The sequence below is a fragment of the Apostichopus japonicus genome, chromosome 20, assembly GCF_037975245.1.
Source record: "Apostichopus japonicus isolate 1M-3 chromosome 20, ASM3797524v1, whole genome shotgun sequence".
NCBI lineage: Eukaryota > Metazoa > Echinodermata > Holothuroidea > Aspidochirotida > Stichopodidae > Apostichopus > Apostichopus japonicus.
The window spans coordinates 10,716,651-10,734,699 of record NC_092580.1 but is presented as its reverse complement, the minus strand read 5'-3'; the positions used below and the strand labels follow the sequence as shown (position 1 = coordinate 10,734,699).

The 18,049-nt window shown below is 38.9% G+C and overlaps 2 protein-coding genes and 1 long non-coding RNA gene across 14 annotated transcripts in view; 1 reads left to right on the top strand and 2 right to left on the bottom strand.

Moving 5' to 3' along the window:
* Window positions 1-18,049, top strand: part of LOC139961618 (BRISC complex subunit Abraxas 2-like) — a 270,695-nt gene that overhangs the window by 15,786 nt on the left and 236,860 nt on the right. The gene's annotated exons all lie outside the window — the stretch shown is intronic.
* The window catches only part of LOC139961621 (mitochondrial mRNA pseudouridine synthase Rpusd3-like), a 50,934-nt gene continuing 33,677 nt past the window's right edge, over window positions 793-18,049 (bottom strand). The window contains exons 8-10 of one of the 4 annotated variants that reach the window (XR_011790939.1): window positions 9,292-9,524; window positions 7,623-7,821; window positions 793-7,289 (exon numbers count right to left, since the gene is read on the bottom strand). Coding sequence is in view for 2 of the 4 variants with exons in the window: in XM_071960957.1 (XP_071817058.1) it covers window positions 13,697-13,885 (189 nt within the window). In the remaining 2 variants the exon portion in view is untranslated. Of the gene's footprint in view, window positions 7,290-7,622; window positions 7,822-8,792; window positions 9,525-12,278; window positions 13,886-18,049 lie in introns of those variants that run through there. The other 3 variants (XR_011790938.1, XM_071960958.1, XM_071960957.1) reach the window with 3 other exon arrangements.
* On the bottom strand, window positions 15,513-17,828 carry LOC139961623 (uncharacterized). The gene is made up of 3 exons (XR_011790941.1): window positions 17,675-17,828; window positions 17,199-17,265; window positions 15,513-16,806 (listed from the first exon to the last, which is right to left on the bottom strand). It is a non-coding gene; the product is annotated as an uncharacterized lncRNA (long non-coding RNA).

Below are 18,049 nucleotides of genomic sequence, written 5' to 3'. Positions count from 1 at the left end.
CTCACACACCCAGGGCTTGAACCCATGCTGCTCAGTATCATCGCAGACGGAACAACCGATTACATCATTTTGGTTCCCAATGAAATAACCTTCGTTTCTTACCTTTATACTTCCACCTGCTCCAAAGAACAGAAAAGTAAAAGGCTGTGGTTGGGTCTTGAACTCATGACAGTGTGTTCATCTGTCTCTCTCAGTCCAAAGCACTAACCACTGCGCCACAGCAATTGTTGAGAAATAATGCTTGTTTCTAATATTTAAGGTTCATAATGGAAGGAAATAGTTATAAGTAAAAGGAAAAGTGCCTTAACTGGGGTTCGAACCCAAGACAGGAGTTAGTCTTTTTCTCCGGGTACAGGCACTACCAACTGCGCCACTGTATCTGTTGAGTAATAATGCTCGTTTTTAATATTTAAGGTTCATAATGGAAGGAAAGAGATATAAGAATAATGAAAGGAAAATTGCCTTCTCTGGGGTTTGAACTCATGACAGTGTGATTGACAGTCAAGAGCACTAACAACTGCGCCATAGCATCAATTGAGACATAATGCTCGTTTCTAATATTTCTACTTCCAAATGGAAGGAGGAAATCGCTTTGAAATCACGTATCACTGGTAAAATGGGTCGAGCGCCCTCTTGCGGCCTCTTTTTTGGTCAGTTTTCAACTTCAGAGGAACAATGGGAGACCGAAAAACTTTTAGGACGAACAAAGGTTTTGAAATCTTTTGTTCCCCCTAAAAGTTTTTCGCTTTCCTATTGTTCCTCTGAAGTTGAAAACAGACCAAAAAAGAGGCCGCAAGAGGGCGCTCGACCCATTTTACCAGTGATACGTGATTTCAAAGCAGTCAAATCAAACCATTGTTTGTCATCTTGATTTTTTTTGGTTTATAAGGTTCTAATTCTTGACAAAATTGTTCTACTGAAAGTTGGGGAGCAAATGGTGGGGACCCCGGGGGTGGGCTGTGTTGTATTATGCATTACAAAACACATTACAGAATGTTTCAATAGGTTTTAAAGGTGTAGTAGACCTGTTTTAGTTACAAGGCCTTTCAAAGGGCAAAACGATTTTTGTGAAATATCTGCTAGCTTTCATATCGATTGCAATAACCTGTCTTATCAAAACAATATTTTGGCAAACTAGTCTGTCAGATTATGGATGTTATGGAAGTTAGGCGAGGTAAACTTCCAGTTCCATTTGTACGGACCAGACAAGTTCTCAAATCGCTCTGTTTTTTCTTCTACACACTAGAAATGAGAGAGAGACAGACAAGAAATAAATACGGAAAGAAAAGGAATTTCAGGACTGCCTGTTTATTTTTCCACTTCTTTTTGGACACGATATTGCAACATTTATGAAGCAAAAGTGCAAAGAACCACATGTGTGAATCACATACAAGAAAAAGGCAGTTGCATGGAGACAAAGGGTACCCAATAGAAACCAGTGGTTCCTGCAATTATTGAACATGCATTGAAAATTTTAGAGCTTCGTGTACTGTGATAGAAACGCTTCACCCCTTGTGCAAAACACCGTGACGAGACGTCGCGATGTCGGAGCGTCCCCTCCCATGTTGTACCTCGGTAGAGGTTACTTACGACATCGATGACATGGCGTGGGTGTTATTTGTGGTAGAGGACCATGCGTATTAACTAAAGCACCTAAAGAAGCCATTCGAATTCCACAAGCAATGATCAAGCCACAATATGAACAACGGAAGACATGTGTTCATTCTTCATTTACAGAAAAGAAAAGGAAACATATTCAAATGACTAAATAAAAAAATCAGGATATATATATAATCATTCCCATATGCATTGTTTTTTATGCTTGGTTTCTACTGGAACAAAATGTGTCAAGATTCTTTAACCCCCCCCCCCCACCATTTTTGTTTGAAAATTTCGAGTTTAGAAAGGCTAGGGTAACAGTACCTTTTGTCCGAAAATTATATATATTGGAAAAGAGAAGACCCTGTCACCTCCCTGCCTGGGATTAAGAGTTGATCCAAAGTCTACTCTTCCAACCAACCAACCACTTCACAAAACAGAACCTCTTTTCTGGAAAGGAAAAAAAAAACACTTCACTGTATCAACCTGGGTGATCTTGTCGTACAAATACAACGTCACGATTAATACCGTGGCAATTTCTTTACAGCGTTTCTGACCGTAATTATTCACTCTTCGAAAACCATTTTTAGGTTTCGTTATATCAATATTCAAATTTGGTTACAAAACACTAATTAAATACCATACAGGATATACATTCAACTTTTTATCTCAATTTAAACTTTTTATGAACTTTGTATCATTTTACAGCCTTGCAGTTATACCTCACCTCACATTCCAATTTTTTGTTTCCATTCTTTTTTTAATATTTCTGTACTGCCTCTTTCTATTTGTAATATTTCCCTTCAACCTCTGTAAGAATACAAGTCGTAATGAAATAATTTAAACATGAATACATGCATCCAAGACGTAACCTAATAACACAAGGAATGAGGAATATATTCATACTCTTTACATGTCTAGCCTTTTAATTATTATGAATTAAGAAAAAAAAAACAGTAAAGATTGATTTTAAGCTTGGCTTTGTTGTACAAATGAAGATTACATTTAATATCCAAAGGAAAATAATATAAAATTTCAACATGCAGTCATATTTGAAAAACCAAATACCCTTTGAAATGTTTGTTTCCTTCTTTCTTTTATTACAAAGTACCAGGTTTCACAAAGCCCATTCATTCTTCATCCATTCAACAAGGTTAATTGTTTTATTCATGCTACTCTACACTACACTACATTACTAAACAAACCACATTCAAGGGCGGCGGAAGCACTTTTAATCTGGGGGGGGGGGGCACCGACATCAAAGGGCACTTTGCAGAAATTCGATTGGACTGATGCAGCCTTATATTTAGTACCCCTTATAACTCTTATTGTATTATCTTATTTGCGTATACACATCACTCCATCAACGCCCCCCCCCCCCCCCCCCTCAAGGAAAATATGCATATACTAGCACTGCAATATCCAATGTGCAAAACAAGGAACAAGTTTTCTTTTTAGACAAAATGAGGTGAAATCATGCTAGATGCTAATGTAGGAATATTCAGAATTAGAGTTTATTTCTTGTTAATATCTTAACAATTTTTCCCATTCGAAATAGCTTTGAGTTTGACCCACAGAAATTCATTAAAAGTCAGGGGCGTAGCCAGGATTTGCAAAGTTGTATGCACGACTATCTGAGCGGAGCGCCACCATCAGTTGGCGCGGAGCGTACAAGAAAATTTTTGGTTTTACAAACCCCTCAGATGGCCGGAAACGGCCCTTCCCGAGTGTTCATTCTGGTTCCCTGGCCTCTTTGCTAACTTGAGACACCTCAATTTTTATGTAGAAAAAGGGCACATTTTTAACCTGAGAAAAAGTGGGGGGGCACGTGCCCCCTGTGCCCCCCCGGTTCCGCCGCCCTTGACCACATTCCATACAGATCGGCCTCTGTTGACCAGATGCTGTTACTGAAATATTCCCCATTTTCTTTCTATTGTTAAACCTGCAAAAATCACAAAAAGACCCCTATGATAATTACATTATTTTTCTTTTGTTTGCAATACTATTAAAATTGCACTTACTAAGGTACTCCTACAACTAGATTTTAAGTAAAAGGTCTGAATCCAAAGCCAATAGGAAATAAAAGAAAACAAGAGCATCAATGACGCAGTATCTCAATACTGGAAGTTTTAATTTTGATTTCTAATTTCAAATCTTTGCTCTGTCTCTACAATTATCAATATCAATCATGGTACAACAAATATATAACTTGCATTTTTGCTACTTTGCCACGAATAGTCTCTGCAGGTTACACTTTATCCTGCTAGTCTTGCCTTTAACGCTCATTGCCTTTTAGTCGAAAGAACGACGTTGCAAGGTTTAGTAATGTCATAGAATATTTAAGAACTTGTTTTTTATGTGGTATCCTTCATCTTGGGTCAGTCTCTGTTGGACTTTTTGGTCATATAGTTTGACGTCAATGACAACGGCCAAATTAGAAGAGGCGAACAACTCGACCATATTCTTGATGCCTGCCTTGAGAGCTAGGCCTATTGACCTACTGTATGTTACTGTAGACTGTAGTGGTGACTACCATCAAAACTGTGTCCACTTCTAGATATCAAAACAACCCACGTTTTTCCATCTCAATTTTTCTGACATGAAGATTTCATGGATTTATGACTTGGAAAAAATAATGTAAAGGAAGATTACAAGTTTTTATATGCAAGTGATGGGTGGCCTCCTCCTCCCATAATAGCCTCCTCAGTTCCTCTCCATTTTGTTATTTTATTTTAATTCTTTGTACATTTGATGTCAAACATTACAGGTTCAAAAGAAAGCTAAACATACTTCTTATAACCTTATACATCTTACATCCTTATAAATAAAACATAACCTTATACAATTTTTATAGTCTTATAAAAGTTGTGATGCAATAGGGCACACCTTCTCCATATGGCGGATCTATAGTCCAAGTTTGGCCTCAATCCAACATTCCCTTATTGAGATAGAGCGTACCCAAGCAAGTGTCACAGACACACACACACACACCCACGCATACATACACACACACATACATACACACACACACGCCAACCTGACTGCATAGGTTCCTTTTGCTAAAGCAAGGAACCAAAAACGAAGGCCTAATATAAATTAAATGCACTACGTAGAATTCAGTAGTACAAAATGTGTATATGTAATTAGAATGCAATAGACTACACCTGGCGTACCTAACTACAGTAGAGAAAATTGGTCAAGAGGGTAGCCATTTTCGTATATCTAACATGTAGCTGCCATGAGTCATAGCCAATCTGCTACAAAACAGACTTTAGGGCGGGGCTTAATCATCAAAAACGGACCTTTTTACTAAAAGTAGGGGCGGCAGCTCAGTGTTGTTTTAAGAAAGAAAAATCATTTAAACATCAAATAAACCAAATAAAAGCCATAAAATGTCATATACAGCTAGTAAAATTCTTATTAATACCTACCTGTAAACAACAAATGAAAGTTTAAAATGTTAATAAAATATATAATATATAGTACCCTATCTTAGACGATACCACTGTTGAAAGACAATTCTATTCTATTCTCTTTCATAAAACATAAGTTTTGGAGCGTATGCAAATATGGGTTGTTTCGACTGTATTTCAGTCCAAATTGGCCCGATTTGGAAATAAATCGGTGAAAAAGTCATAGAATGAGATAAAATTCTCGAATAAAAAATAGTAACTTTTGTTGGCCTATATGATATATGCTTGCTCTGAAAATTCCAGAGAAAAAGAACTTTATATGAAGACGCTGAAAATTTTTTAAGAAAAGAGAGAGTCCCACTTACTGTTACAATATCTCTATACATGTAATGTATTGAGATAAAAAAAGGAAAAAAAGCTATCCTTCAAATATGGAAACAAAATGAAGCATGCCTGTGAAGTGTACATAACACGATGTGTTTATAGGAGAGCAAATGCACACCTTACAGGCAGTTTCAAAGTGTTTCTTATTGACATTAGAGAAAAGCAGTGTCTGCTCGTTTACTATGTTTAACATCTTTGCCAAAACAGATTAAAGCAATTCCAGATCATTTCCTATCTCCATGGATCGTACATGGCGTACTAGAAATTGGATATGGCTGAGACTCCTGGCCAAAAAAATTATTATTTTCCATTTTTTTTTTAGTGATTTTAGAGAATTAGCCAAATAAATAATTACAAATGATAAATTAGCTAGGGGATTGTTTCTATTCTTATTTCTATGTGATGCTCCTGATAACCGCACATAAACAGAGCCGCGCAAGTAAATATTAGCTTCATTGGTTACTGGAACTTTGCACTGCTGAATGTCCAGAATTAATTCCAAACATGCCTCTCTTGTCCTGTGAAGAGAGTTTTGTTACAACATAACGCTAGTCTGATAGTCCTTGATCCACGAGAATATACAGAAATATTTCAGCAATGCGATTTTCAATGTCTACTTTCAGGACAGCAGTTCTAATGTGGTTTAAATATCATAGCTGGATTTTTGAAGTTTAAGAACTAAAATAAAAAGAAGTATGTATAAAAGTGACGTTTGTGCTCCAATGTAATAAGATTACGAATGAGTGGCTTTCTCTCGATCGTGAAGGCAGTTTGTACATGTCAGTCAAAGACCTGTAGTTATCATGATTTCTATCACTGTGACCTGGCCTCGAAACAGACACAACATGCATGATATTAACAACAATGCAAACATTCAGAAAAAAAAAAAATACAAATGAGAATAACATTTCAGGGAAATACACAAACGGAACCGACACGTGGTCCGGTTACGGCAACCTGGGCACGCAAGAAGGAAGGAGCCTTTATGTGCATCATTCTCATACATATCTACACAAAATACTAACCGAGAAAAGTGATATGACTCCAATGCTTAAAATCTGTTCCGACAAATACATGATATTATGTACTATACAAAAAAGTTACATTGTGCGACTGGAGTACGTAGACTGTGTACACTCTGCGATCCTGTTAGCTTAAAATTTAAGAGAAAAGTAAGGGGGGGGGGGGGAATAAAGAGAGGAAGAAAAATTTCCCCTGGAACATGATGCTGATCTAGTCTAGAGTTAATTTCACTATTTAACAACAACCCAATAAACTTATATAATGGAAGCCCACCCAAAAAACAAAACAAAATCTGGACCAAAAAATCTGGACATTTTTATAACGTTGACCTCTGCCTTGACTACTTCACGTCGCCATGGATACTCGAGAGAAGCTTCTCGCATCACAGAGAAGGCATATACTTGACTTACATGTAGCTGTTATCATGCGCCTACAAACATAGTACTTGCAAAGAGAGAAAAAATATATAATAAAATCTTAATAACGAGAGGGGAGGGAGGATTATTGTGATCAGTACTTGGGAGATATGCTGGCCGCCTCTCCTTCTCACAGCGTCTGACAGTTGAACTCTAACAGTACTGCTTACTAACGTTTACAACCAACTTTCCACACAAACAAACTTATGAAAAGAAATTTGACTTGTCATTTTAAAAGTAGCAATTCTTCCTCCAGCTCTCCGCCTTCTTTGACAAGAATGATGACATTCGAAACTTCTTCTTCTTCTTGGTCAGCGAGAGGGACGAGTCCTTCGAGGGGGAACCTTCCATGCTCTGACTGCCCTCGGGAGTGGGGGAGGGTGCCTGTCATCGTTGTCTTCCATCTCGCCGTTCACGATACTGACTGTGGTCGTTTCTACCGTCCTTGGTTGATCTGAAAGAGTTGTGAAGAGAGAGAGAGGATGGAAAACTGCGATCGTACAAGAGAGAGGCATTGACGAGATCATAATTAAATTCTACCATGACTGTATCAAACCCAACAGAAACGCACCTATTTATGCATGTGATGTATTGAGTGGGCCATAATATGGTCTCTCATGGCTTTAGAACTTACATACATACATATACACACACACACATACATTCTATAGCCAACTTATTTTAAGTTTTAAGAGGGTTGTGCTCGGTTAAGAGAGAGGAAGCTGGAGAATACAGGACTAAAATGAATTGTAAGATCACAATCCACAGCTAGGTTAAGTAGCCGCACCTTGAACAAGAGGAACAACAACGACCTTCCATCTCTCTCTCCACCAGCCGTAAGTGGTAAGCTCTGGCAGACTATTACCTCTGTGAATGGTCACAGCCTTGGTTGTAATTTTCTGTGTTCCGATCTTCTCTCCATCCTCACTCTCCTCCTTGGTTTCTTTAATTTCAGTCTCCTCGGCTTGCACATTCAGCTCAATCTCCTTCACAATGTTAAGAACACAATGATAAGAACACAATTTTATTTGTCTGTTTTTGCTTTTCAAAATTTTGTTGAAAACTGATTGGTTAATGTTTTTCTATAAATATTGAAGACATAAAAAAGAAATTATCCTGCATTCAAAATTGTCTGATCACAGGTTCGAATATCTGAGCACCACACTAGCATTGTTAAGCATTGTTTTGTTGTTAGCGTGTAAAGGAAAAGCATTTTACAGCACGTGGGTTGTGTTTTGGTCCTTCAGCTTTGGTATGCATTTTTTCATAGGCCAAAGACAGAGAGCATAAAAGCCAAGGAATAGAGAGTTTGTTGAGGGTATTCAAACCACATTGACTACTGGCAGTCAAACCTGCAATCAGTAGAGTGGCTGGTAGCAACTCACTACTTGTACCTGGTCAAGTAGCTTTTGGATAGTTCCCTAAAAACACTTTGATGAGTTTTACTTAAGCGCCGTTGAATGGGTGGAATTAGCCTGTAAATATATGATGCTTGGCATGGCAAAACATGGATATATGGGGCAGACATTGAGACTTTTGTATTTTGAGAGGACAGAAACAAAGAAACAAGCCGAGATTTAAAGTAGTCTCCAGATGTCGTTTTATCACTGAATGGTGAATCATTTGAGAGAGCATTTCAGAGACGAAGACTGAATTGAAAGCTAAAAGATCAATCAATTTTGTGAAGTAGCATTTAACCTACTACACTTTATATTCAATTCCAATTACCACCAGGTGAATGCAATATTATGCAATATTTCCATACGAAACCCTTGGTGTATTTCTCCCCCTCCAACCAATGCCCAAAGAGGTGCAACTTCACATGGCTAATTAGCCTGATCACCTCTGTCCCTTCTGCTCTATGCAAAGTAAAGTAACTGTCTGTCTGGGCAATAATACTTCATTTGTTCCTATCCAAAAAAATATTTGTCTGTCAACAAAACTGGACCAATCTGAGCTACTTAATAATTTGCCCTTTAAGGGACAAAACAGATGCCAACTTCTCTATGGTGGATATAACCGATGCCTGGATTCTGCAAGGCACCATGATAGCAAATAGACATATGCATTATGTACAATATGTATGAGGTACAATGGAAGCATTGTAATGCTATCAGGGAAATCGGATGTTTAGACGTCTTCTCCAAACGATTTTATACAGAATCTTGTGGACGCCTGCGGGCGCAAGCTGAGCTCAAGCAAACTTACAAAGACCCTCAGGAGCATCCCAGCTTTCCTTTCATGATGTTAGTGTCATCACATTAACTTTATTAGAAAGCAAATAATTCGCTTTGTAACGACCATTGTTTGTTACCTAGACAGACACACACACACCGATTGATAAAATTGTAGGTTGACAAAACTGAGACAACCAACTCTTCAAGCTGCAGGGAGAAGAGAGGACCAAGTACTCCCATTCCTGCCCATCAACACCATAAAATACTTGAGACACACACCTGCAGCAAACATTAGGTCCACTCGTTTTGAGACTTCCACTCAAAAAGCAGAGGCAGTCAATAAGGCTTTCACGTTGACCAATCCACAACATAGCACCACATTTTCATGCAATGGTCAGCACAGGGACTACAGTTCCATACACATAACAAATACTGTGCCTGTAGAGTCCAAAGCCAGGAAGATGGAAGCTGCAGTATTAAAGGTGAGCTCAAATGGTCCATGTATCCAGTCTCTGAAACAGATGCAAAGGAAACAGCAATGTGATCAATGACGCAAGAGAGGCAGAGCATACAGACGGAGGAGAGCACAACTCAGAGAGAGAAAATACAAGCTACATGGCAGAACTACAAACATAAACCAGTCCAGTATCTATAAAAGAGATTCACTGATTCATGACCACAGTTACTCTAGGGTGAAAAACTACACTGATGATGAAGATGACAATATTTATCAGTGATGATAGTAATTTGTAAACTGAGTCCTATCCACACTCACTGTGATGAGTTCAAACAGCATCACTCACTCAGGGAAGTAAGCAATCAAGCTGATGACCATGACCTTGGCAAGTGCCATCAAACTTGCAAGGCCCTCTGCTGTTGTTTGCACTGGAAGATACCGTTGAGAGACGTGACACCTCTCTCCACATGTAGGCTGTTCTGGCATATGTAGGAGATGTCAAATGGTTTGGTCCTTAAAATTTCTTTACTTTGCACAATACTTTGAAGAGCATATATGTCAGAATGTGGACCCTGCTGGCTCTTCTCTTAGCTGCCAGGGGTAGCATTGTGAAAATAATGCCATATGCTGGTGCCCCTGGCTTACTGATGGTATAGGCACCTGTCCACATTCTGCATCCCGTGCCACTTGCTGGGGCTGATGTATGTTTTGCCAACCTTACATTTATGTCATCAGCCCATGCCATCCAATCTTGGTCTGACATTGTAAAGGTGTGAGCTTTCCAGTTACATGGCCTATGGTTATTCTGAATGCAGCTTGGGGCTCAGTTCAGCTGATTCTTAAACCACATTGAGTAGTAATGTATGCTTTTAAACTTTTGACTGTCCGTTTTGAGCTGCTGGGTACACTGCACAAAAGTAGGCTAGTCACCAAATGCACAACTTCAGTCCTGCAGGTTTTATTTGTTATATATAGCCTAACATTAAAATTAGTGGCTCCCATACCATCCTTTACTTTCACTACTACACATCTCAGTAGCAGACAGCTCAAAACAGACACACACAGTTGGTGCAGTCCATGAACATGTTCTTCCAAGCATTACTTCATCAGTGCATTTTTGGGCGCATGGCCGTACCAAATTCCAATGTGTTACTTCCGTGGCAATCCCATGCAATAATGCGTTATTTTGGTGATATTTCATGAAAATTAGCACCAAAATCACTCAAGCATAAAATGATGAGGTGTTTTGTAATATTTCATGATTACACATCATACCCAACACCTTCAGCTATAATCAAGGCTGATAGAGTTTAATTGAATTGTCCCGTTAAATTAAAGGAAAACACTAGGCATCATGGATTGATAAAGACGCTAATAGGAGTATGCCACCCTATGGTATTAAAATTTCAATCTAAACTAATCCCAAAATATGGTCTCTTGCTTCATTCATTTCTTCTTCATTGGAATCCCATGAAACCTTTTAGCACAAAATAAGATAAGGTTTGTATCCAAACAATGTTGTACATTTTGATAGTACAACACAAAACTGCTACTACCAAGTATTTATGTCAATTATTTGAACATACTGTACAGTCTCAGACACCTTTGCACACACATTAGTAAGGTCAGAGCTAGTTTGATTTCACACTGACATTAGTATCAGTGTAGCAATGCTACATAGCAGTTCTCATATTGCACTTTAATGAAGAGAACAGCTTAAGAAAAAATGCAGTCATGCATTTGACAATCATGCTAATATTGGGAAGTTTGTTACTAACTTTAACTTCCTTTGCAGATAAAGTTCTTCTTCTCATCTGAATCTTCACTGCTCTCCTTAACTTCCTATCTGGAATGACTACTTGTTGTGTTGGATGTTGTTGGGATGTCCCATGCTCCTGAAGTTGATTGGCAACTTTCATTTTGTTGTGCAAGTTGAAAATAACATTGCTTATATGTTGGATGGCTCCATAACAGTCACCGATGATTCATGGAAACTATATAGTGGACTTCACTATCAAATAAGCTACATGTACTACTTAGTGAGTGTAAGTCTGTGATGGTATAAGCTCTAAGGTGATGAGTATTATTTTCACTTTTCCTCTTTGAGGTAGCTTATCATACTCTCAATTAGGTCTATAGAACTTCTCAATGCAAGGATGTTCTAATATATGGTTTGGAATTTTTCTGAATTTTTAAAAACACCAAAAGCTTTCCCAGCCCCCACCCCTCCCAGTTGACATATGCCACTGAACAAAAATTGTCCTGTCCCTAGTTGGTGGTACTCCCTAAAATTAATATTTCCAGGATAACCATTGCATACCGAGTGTTAAGCCAATCATCACAGCTCCCTGTTACTGTCATGTGATACCACCCTGATTGCAATGATCAACGGAGTTCAAGACCCAGCCAGCTTCTATGTGACGCAGTACCAAGCAATTTTGAAAATTGACCGCAAAAAAATGCAATCAAAAGCAAATTTCGGGACAATAAAACAAATTTCAGGACTAGAGCTTTTCTGGACAACAAGTCCAATGCTCTATCCACTGAGCTATCCAACCCTTAGTTTGGTATTTTAAAACCAGACAGAACCTGTCAAGAGCTGTATTCGAGAGACTGCATTTATCAATTATCTACAAGATGATGAAGAGGGTCAATATCCATAGCTACACGTACATTGCACTCTTGCTTGGCACAATGCCAAGTCTGAACTACAAGATGACTATACAAAACAAATACTAAGCTCAAGGAATAGCACATGTTTTATTCACAGTTTAATTTATAACTTAGCTGCTCTGAAAAAAAATTAAAAATAAATAAATCAATTTTTGCCCACTAAAAGACCAGGAGTGAATGAAGTCATGTCGTTAGCCTCGAACAATGTATGCCGCCCACGGTTATAGATCTGATGCATTTAACACGGTGGGTGGCGGTGTGTTTCATGTGCCATTGAGGTAACAGCAATGTAATAACGTGTAACCGACACCCACATCATTTCCCCTGGCCAGAGGTAAAAACGATAGCATACGATATATATCTACAATTGTGATTGGAACAGGGTTTAATACATTAGTATTATCATCGACTCCATCTTGTTATTTTCATCTTTTCTTCTCTTGTTTTTTTTTTCTATTTGATAATTTAATTTGAAGACTTTTGACGGTTGCAAAATAACCTGTTTTATAAAAAAGATTGACATATTGGATTAATCATTCAAATGTTAATCAGCACAATGGTAGCTCTCTAGACTATAAAGAACTCGGAGCAGTTTGAGGTTTGATATGAAAACAAACAATACTGCAAGGAGCTATGTCGACCTGTTGTCATGGAAACTTGTCGGTAATAAACTTACCCTGGACGATGATTAATGAACACGTTTGTTATTCATGCATGGATGATGCATGGTCAACGATCGATCATGGTTATTGTTTGAAATCTAAGAGTGTTTCAATACAAATCTTGTCAGAACATATATCATTCACACAATATTGGATTTTTACCTTCTTTTTATCTCGAACAAGACGACTTGGTATTAGAAGTCACAAAATCTTGTCAAAGGAGCCACGGAAAACCTTTGCCAATTTGTGAGGAAATTGATCGTAACTAATTATGTTTGTTCTGAGGTTGCGTTATTACTGTATACAGTATTCAAACAGATTACATGTGAGACAGCATTGAAGTCTCTTAATATGCTAAATATCTGAAGATGGTCTTCAGGGGCAGTCTACTACATGTACCTCTCTCGCACAGAAGATCCTGCTTGGATCGAAACGGCACACACCCTGGGAATGATTTATCCAGTAAAGCATTGCGAGATGCTACACAAAATGATCATATTGCTATACAAGTACAAAGATGCATCTAGCAGGGTTTTGTACACAGGAACAATAGTATATTACAAGGGTCAAAGGACAGAAGGTCCCTCAAAACTACTATACATTATTCAAACACTCACTTCTTACATTAAAACAACACAGATTTTTTTCTTGCAGTACAGTTGAGATAAATCAGCTTGTTAACATTTTTTTCTCTCTCTGTCTCTCTCTCTGTCTGAGATAAGCTTAAAAGAAGTAGGAAAATTCTCATCTCCCTTGACACCCCTGTCTTTGATCACACCGAATCTGTTATTCAGTCCACGATCCTCCCACACACAGAGTCACAACGTCGAAACACCATCCTAATAGTCTTCGTTCCATTGCCATGCTAAGTAAGCAACAGATGAACAAACCCTCAGGTGATGTCTTCACTCAGTTCTAACCCCAACTGCTTGATTGTCCATCTGAAGTATGGTAGGAGAGGACAGGTGGTCTGACCGACACCAGGTATGCTGGTGTGATACCAGTGCAAGTGAAGCGGTACCAGACTTTGTTGCCAGATCTTGGCCAACCCCAGAGGATTTCTCATGGCGAGTGGAATCTCCTGCAAAGATGGGAGAGAAGTTATCCTCTACAGCAAGCCTGTAGCCAGAGTTGTATATTTTGATTTTCTTTTCGGAGGGGGGGGGGGAGGCCGGGGTTACAAATGTTCACTTATGTCTATCTATGGGGAGAGTCTGAGCAGGGGGTACAGTTTTCGCTGCGGGGAGAAAGGGAGGAATTTTGGTTTGGGTAGAGGGGGCAACTAGATGCAAAATGGTACTATCGTTTCCATCATTTCAACTAGTACATTTGTGTCATACATTTCAGTTTCAATGTTGTCAGTGTGCAGGATATTGTGTACACGTGTGTCTTATAGCGTAAGACATTTGGAAGAAAGTCAGAACATTGTTGGGGTGGGGTGGGGGAGCAGGATATACCCCCCTCCCCCTTCATCTGCAGGCCTGCCACAGAGGAGATGTCCAGTACAGAGATTTAATATGACTCTGATGAAGCAAGATGAGCTTTCATGGTGTTATCTAGGAAATCCAATTAACTGGTTCCCTTTCATTTTTTTTCAATATTTCAATTTTTCAGCAGATTCTCTCAAGGAATCCAGGCAATATCTTTATTGTTCGTCTGATAGGGACAAAATTGCTTTAGTTCCAACAGTTACTGACAACAATGACTTTAGCCCCGATTCTTATATGCAAAGCAAATTTGATCATATCTATGTATTGCTACACCAGGGAGAGCCGATGCTTAGTACCTTTGTATATGGAGAGGAGGCAGAGTGGGGAGTTATCCACCACAGGTTATCTCTCCCCTACCAAAAGGGTTACTTCGCTGCGCAGACGCTGCGACTTCGCTGCGAAGGAATTCCTTCGCTACAAGACTTCGCAGTACTTCACTTTTACTGTGACTTTGCCGTAACTTCGCAACAGCAGAAATATTACTTCGCCGCAGGGTTTTGCTCCTGCGACTAGTCGCAGCAACATCGCAGCAAAGGAATATGACTTCGCAGGAGGCCCATCTTGTTGTAACTGGTCGCAGCTACTTCGCGGCAAGGAAAGTTACTTCGCAGGAAAGGCCTTCTTGTTGCAACCAGTCGCAGCTACTTCGCGGCAAGGAAAGTTACTTCGCAGGAAAGGCCTTCTTGTTGCAACCAGTCGCAGCTACTTCGCGGCAAGGAAAATTACTTCGCAGGAAAGGCCCTCTTGTTGCAACCAGTCGCAGCTACTTCGCGGCAAGGAAAATTACTTCGCAGGAAAGGCCCTCTTGTTGCAACCAGTCGCAGCTACTTCGCGGCAAGGAAATTTACTTCGCAGGAAAGGCCTTCTTGTTGCAACCAGTCGCAGCTACTTCGCGGCAAGGAAAGTTACTTTGCAGGACAGGCCTTCTTGTTGCAACCAGTCGCAGATACTTTACGTCAAGAAATAATCACTTTACAGAAAGGTACCATTCCTGCAACTAGTTGTGGGAACTCAAGTTATTACTGCATGATCATGATTCATGGGCAGGTTTCCCTTCTGCAATTAGCTGTATTTACTACACAGTGAGAAAGCTTTCATAGTGCAGCATAATGAAGCTCATAGTGCAGGGGTTCTGCAGTTAACTTATCTTTACAACAAGGAGAAACTTACATACAATCTTACAGACTCAAACTCTACACAAACCAAACAGATATCATACATTTTTTAGGATTTCTTTTTATTGGTTTCAATTAAAGAGCCATCATCTTTTAAATGTTTTAACTTTTCCTGTAGGAATAGAAAATATGTGGTACCACTGAACAAACTGTAATGGTTACAACATGAGGAGAGCTGGCACATTAGAGATTATGATTTCTGTACTTTAATTCAAATAGGTTACTGTAACATCAAGGCTTATAGATCAGCAATTAAAAAATTGCTGATCTTTTCATTTCTTTTAATTCGTACAGGAAACCCACAAATAACACTAAGCAATGCAAATTATTAAATCTTTAGAATCTTAAAAGTAATCTCAAAACTCTGAGAACAAAACTCAGGAAGATTCTTATTCATTATTCTACCAAACTTCACTGTAGTTTCTGTTAATCAATTTATAGGTTTGAGTTAATAGGTTTAAAATGTTAATCAGGTTCTTAAAATTTGGAAAGTCACTGAGAAACAATCCATATATAGTTCCCTTAAATCTATGCTGAATTTTATCTACAAAACCAGGATGCTGAAACAAGTTTTGAATTTGAGGCTCTAGTGTTACATTGAGGGATTTGTTCTTCTCAAAGTCAATTGTCATCCTGCATATATTACAGTACGTTGGTCTGGCCATCTTCAACAGAGCTAAAACAGGACCCACAGTAATGATACTTTTGCACTGGTGAATCTGCCTTTTCAAAATAGTTCTTAAACTTATAAAGACTACCAATGGCAGAGTGAGTTTCCATACAATGGAGACTAATTAGTGCTAGCATATCAGACAGCTGGACATCAGTGATGGAATGCGTAGTTGCAAATGTGAGTATCAGGAGAAGACTTGTTTATACTGTCATCCAATATCCTCTATAGATGTATGATGAACCACTCCTGGACTCTGACTCTGACTCTTCATCATCTTCCAAAGGTGAAGCATCACAGGTATCATCGGGCTCACCCAACGTATCCTCCCACTTATCAGAAATGTGACCATCTTGGTCAAGAGTTGCCTGCCAGTTTTTAATGTTCATTAGTTCACTTACTTCCATTGCTAAAGGTATAGATGATGGGTGGATAATTGTTGTGGGACTTTCCTCAGTGCACTGATAATCTGGCTGCAAGCTCTCTACAAAGGATGATGAGCCACCTTCAGTATGGCCAGCCATATAAAATTCAGATAAGGCTGGAGTAAAAGCTACTGACTGAACATTGGATGAAGCTGGTATTTCTCTTCTACGTGGTTGGTTGTACCAAGTAGGCCTAAGTTGGCCTCATGAGTTCACTCTGAAATCAGGAGTAACACTGGGCTCTGAAAATAATATATGAAATGAAGTTAATCCCTGTCAAATTTAAATAATGCAATGGGGTGTCATATTATATGTGCAATGAAGTGTCAATGTTCAGCTTAATTTTGACATGACGCAATTATCCTGGGGGTCTGAGGTGCATCATACAGTTGATAGGTGCATTAGGCCTAATAGCAGGCACCACATGTTATGATTAAAACGCAGAGTTTATTGACTGAGACATAAAGCCAGGGCTAAGGTTGTGAATTCATGCTGTTTAATCTAGCACGTCATGTCTGCAGGGGGGGGGGGGCTGCTGACTGGCGTGATTATCATTCCGACTTGCTGTGGCCATTGACCCACCAACAGGCTAATTTCAATTGCTGACTAGGCTTTGTATAGGAATTGTACTCACCAATATTTGTTTGCTGGAAATAGTTTGCTGTAGGTTCATTCCGAGTCGTTGATTTTTGAGAGTAGATCTACAGGGAAAAAAGGGTACAATGACACTGTAGTGTAGGTGTAGGCACAGACATAAGTATATATGCAGCCAATGGATACTACTTTAATTATTAGATTTAGTAAAACACTCTTAGACCTAGGCTACTACTTACAAGCATTGTAGTACCACTACTAGGCCTCACCCTAACTGTAGCATAACATAGACTTGACCCTCCTAGCCAATAGGCTATTTCTGTATCGATACTCTCCTACACTGACTGTGCATGAAGGCATATAGTAGCCTTACTCATAAGCCCCCCTACTAACTAGTAGTACTGTACTACCACACTAGCCTAGATTGAGCGTTACTAGAATTAGTATTCAAGTAGTTCGATGGGATCGTTATTACTTGGCTTGGCATCTCCAAATAAAAAATGATTAACCACTTACTCCATCATGTATATCAATCGAATGCTGCAGCCTGCCGGGAATGATAGTAAAATAAATATAGACCGAGTAGTGACTGTACTACTACTGTAGTATAGTGAGTGTAAAATTATTTTCACATCTCGTGCAACTGCTCATGATACTACTACCAGCACGGTAAATTTGAAGTAAACAAGTCTACACAACAGGTTACTGTTTTTTTTTTGTCCATACAATCATATAGGTTGGCTGGTTTCAACCAGGTTTAAGTACGCAGTAAGAAGTTGCTAGAAAGGATCTGATAAAAGGTGATATACTTACAACATCTCGTACAGTTTGACAAAGGGATACTGAATTGAGTTGGTTTTAATGTCTGGATGCGTGATTCCTTTAAAAATT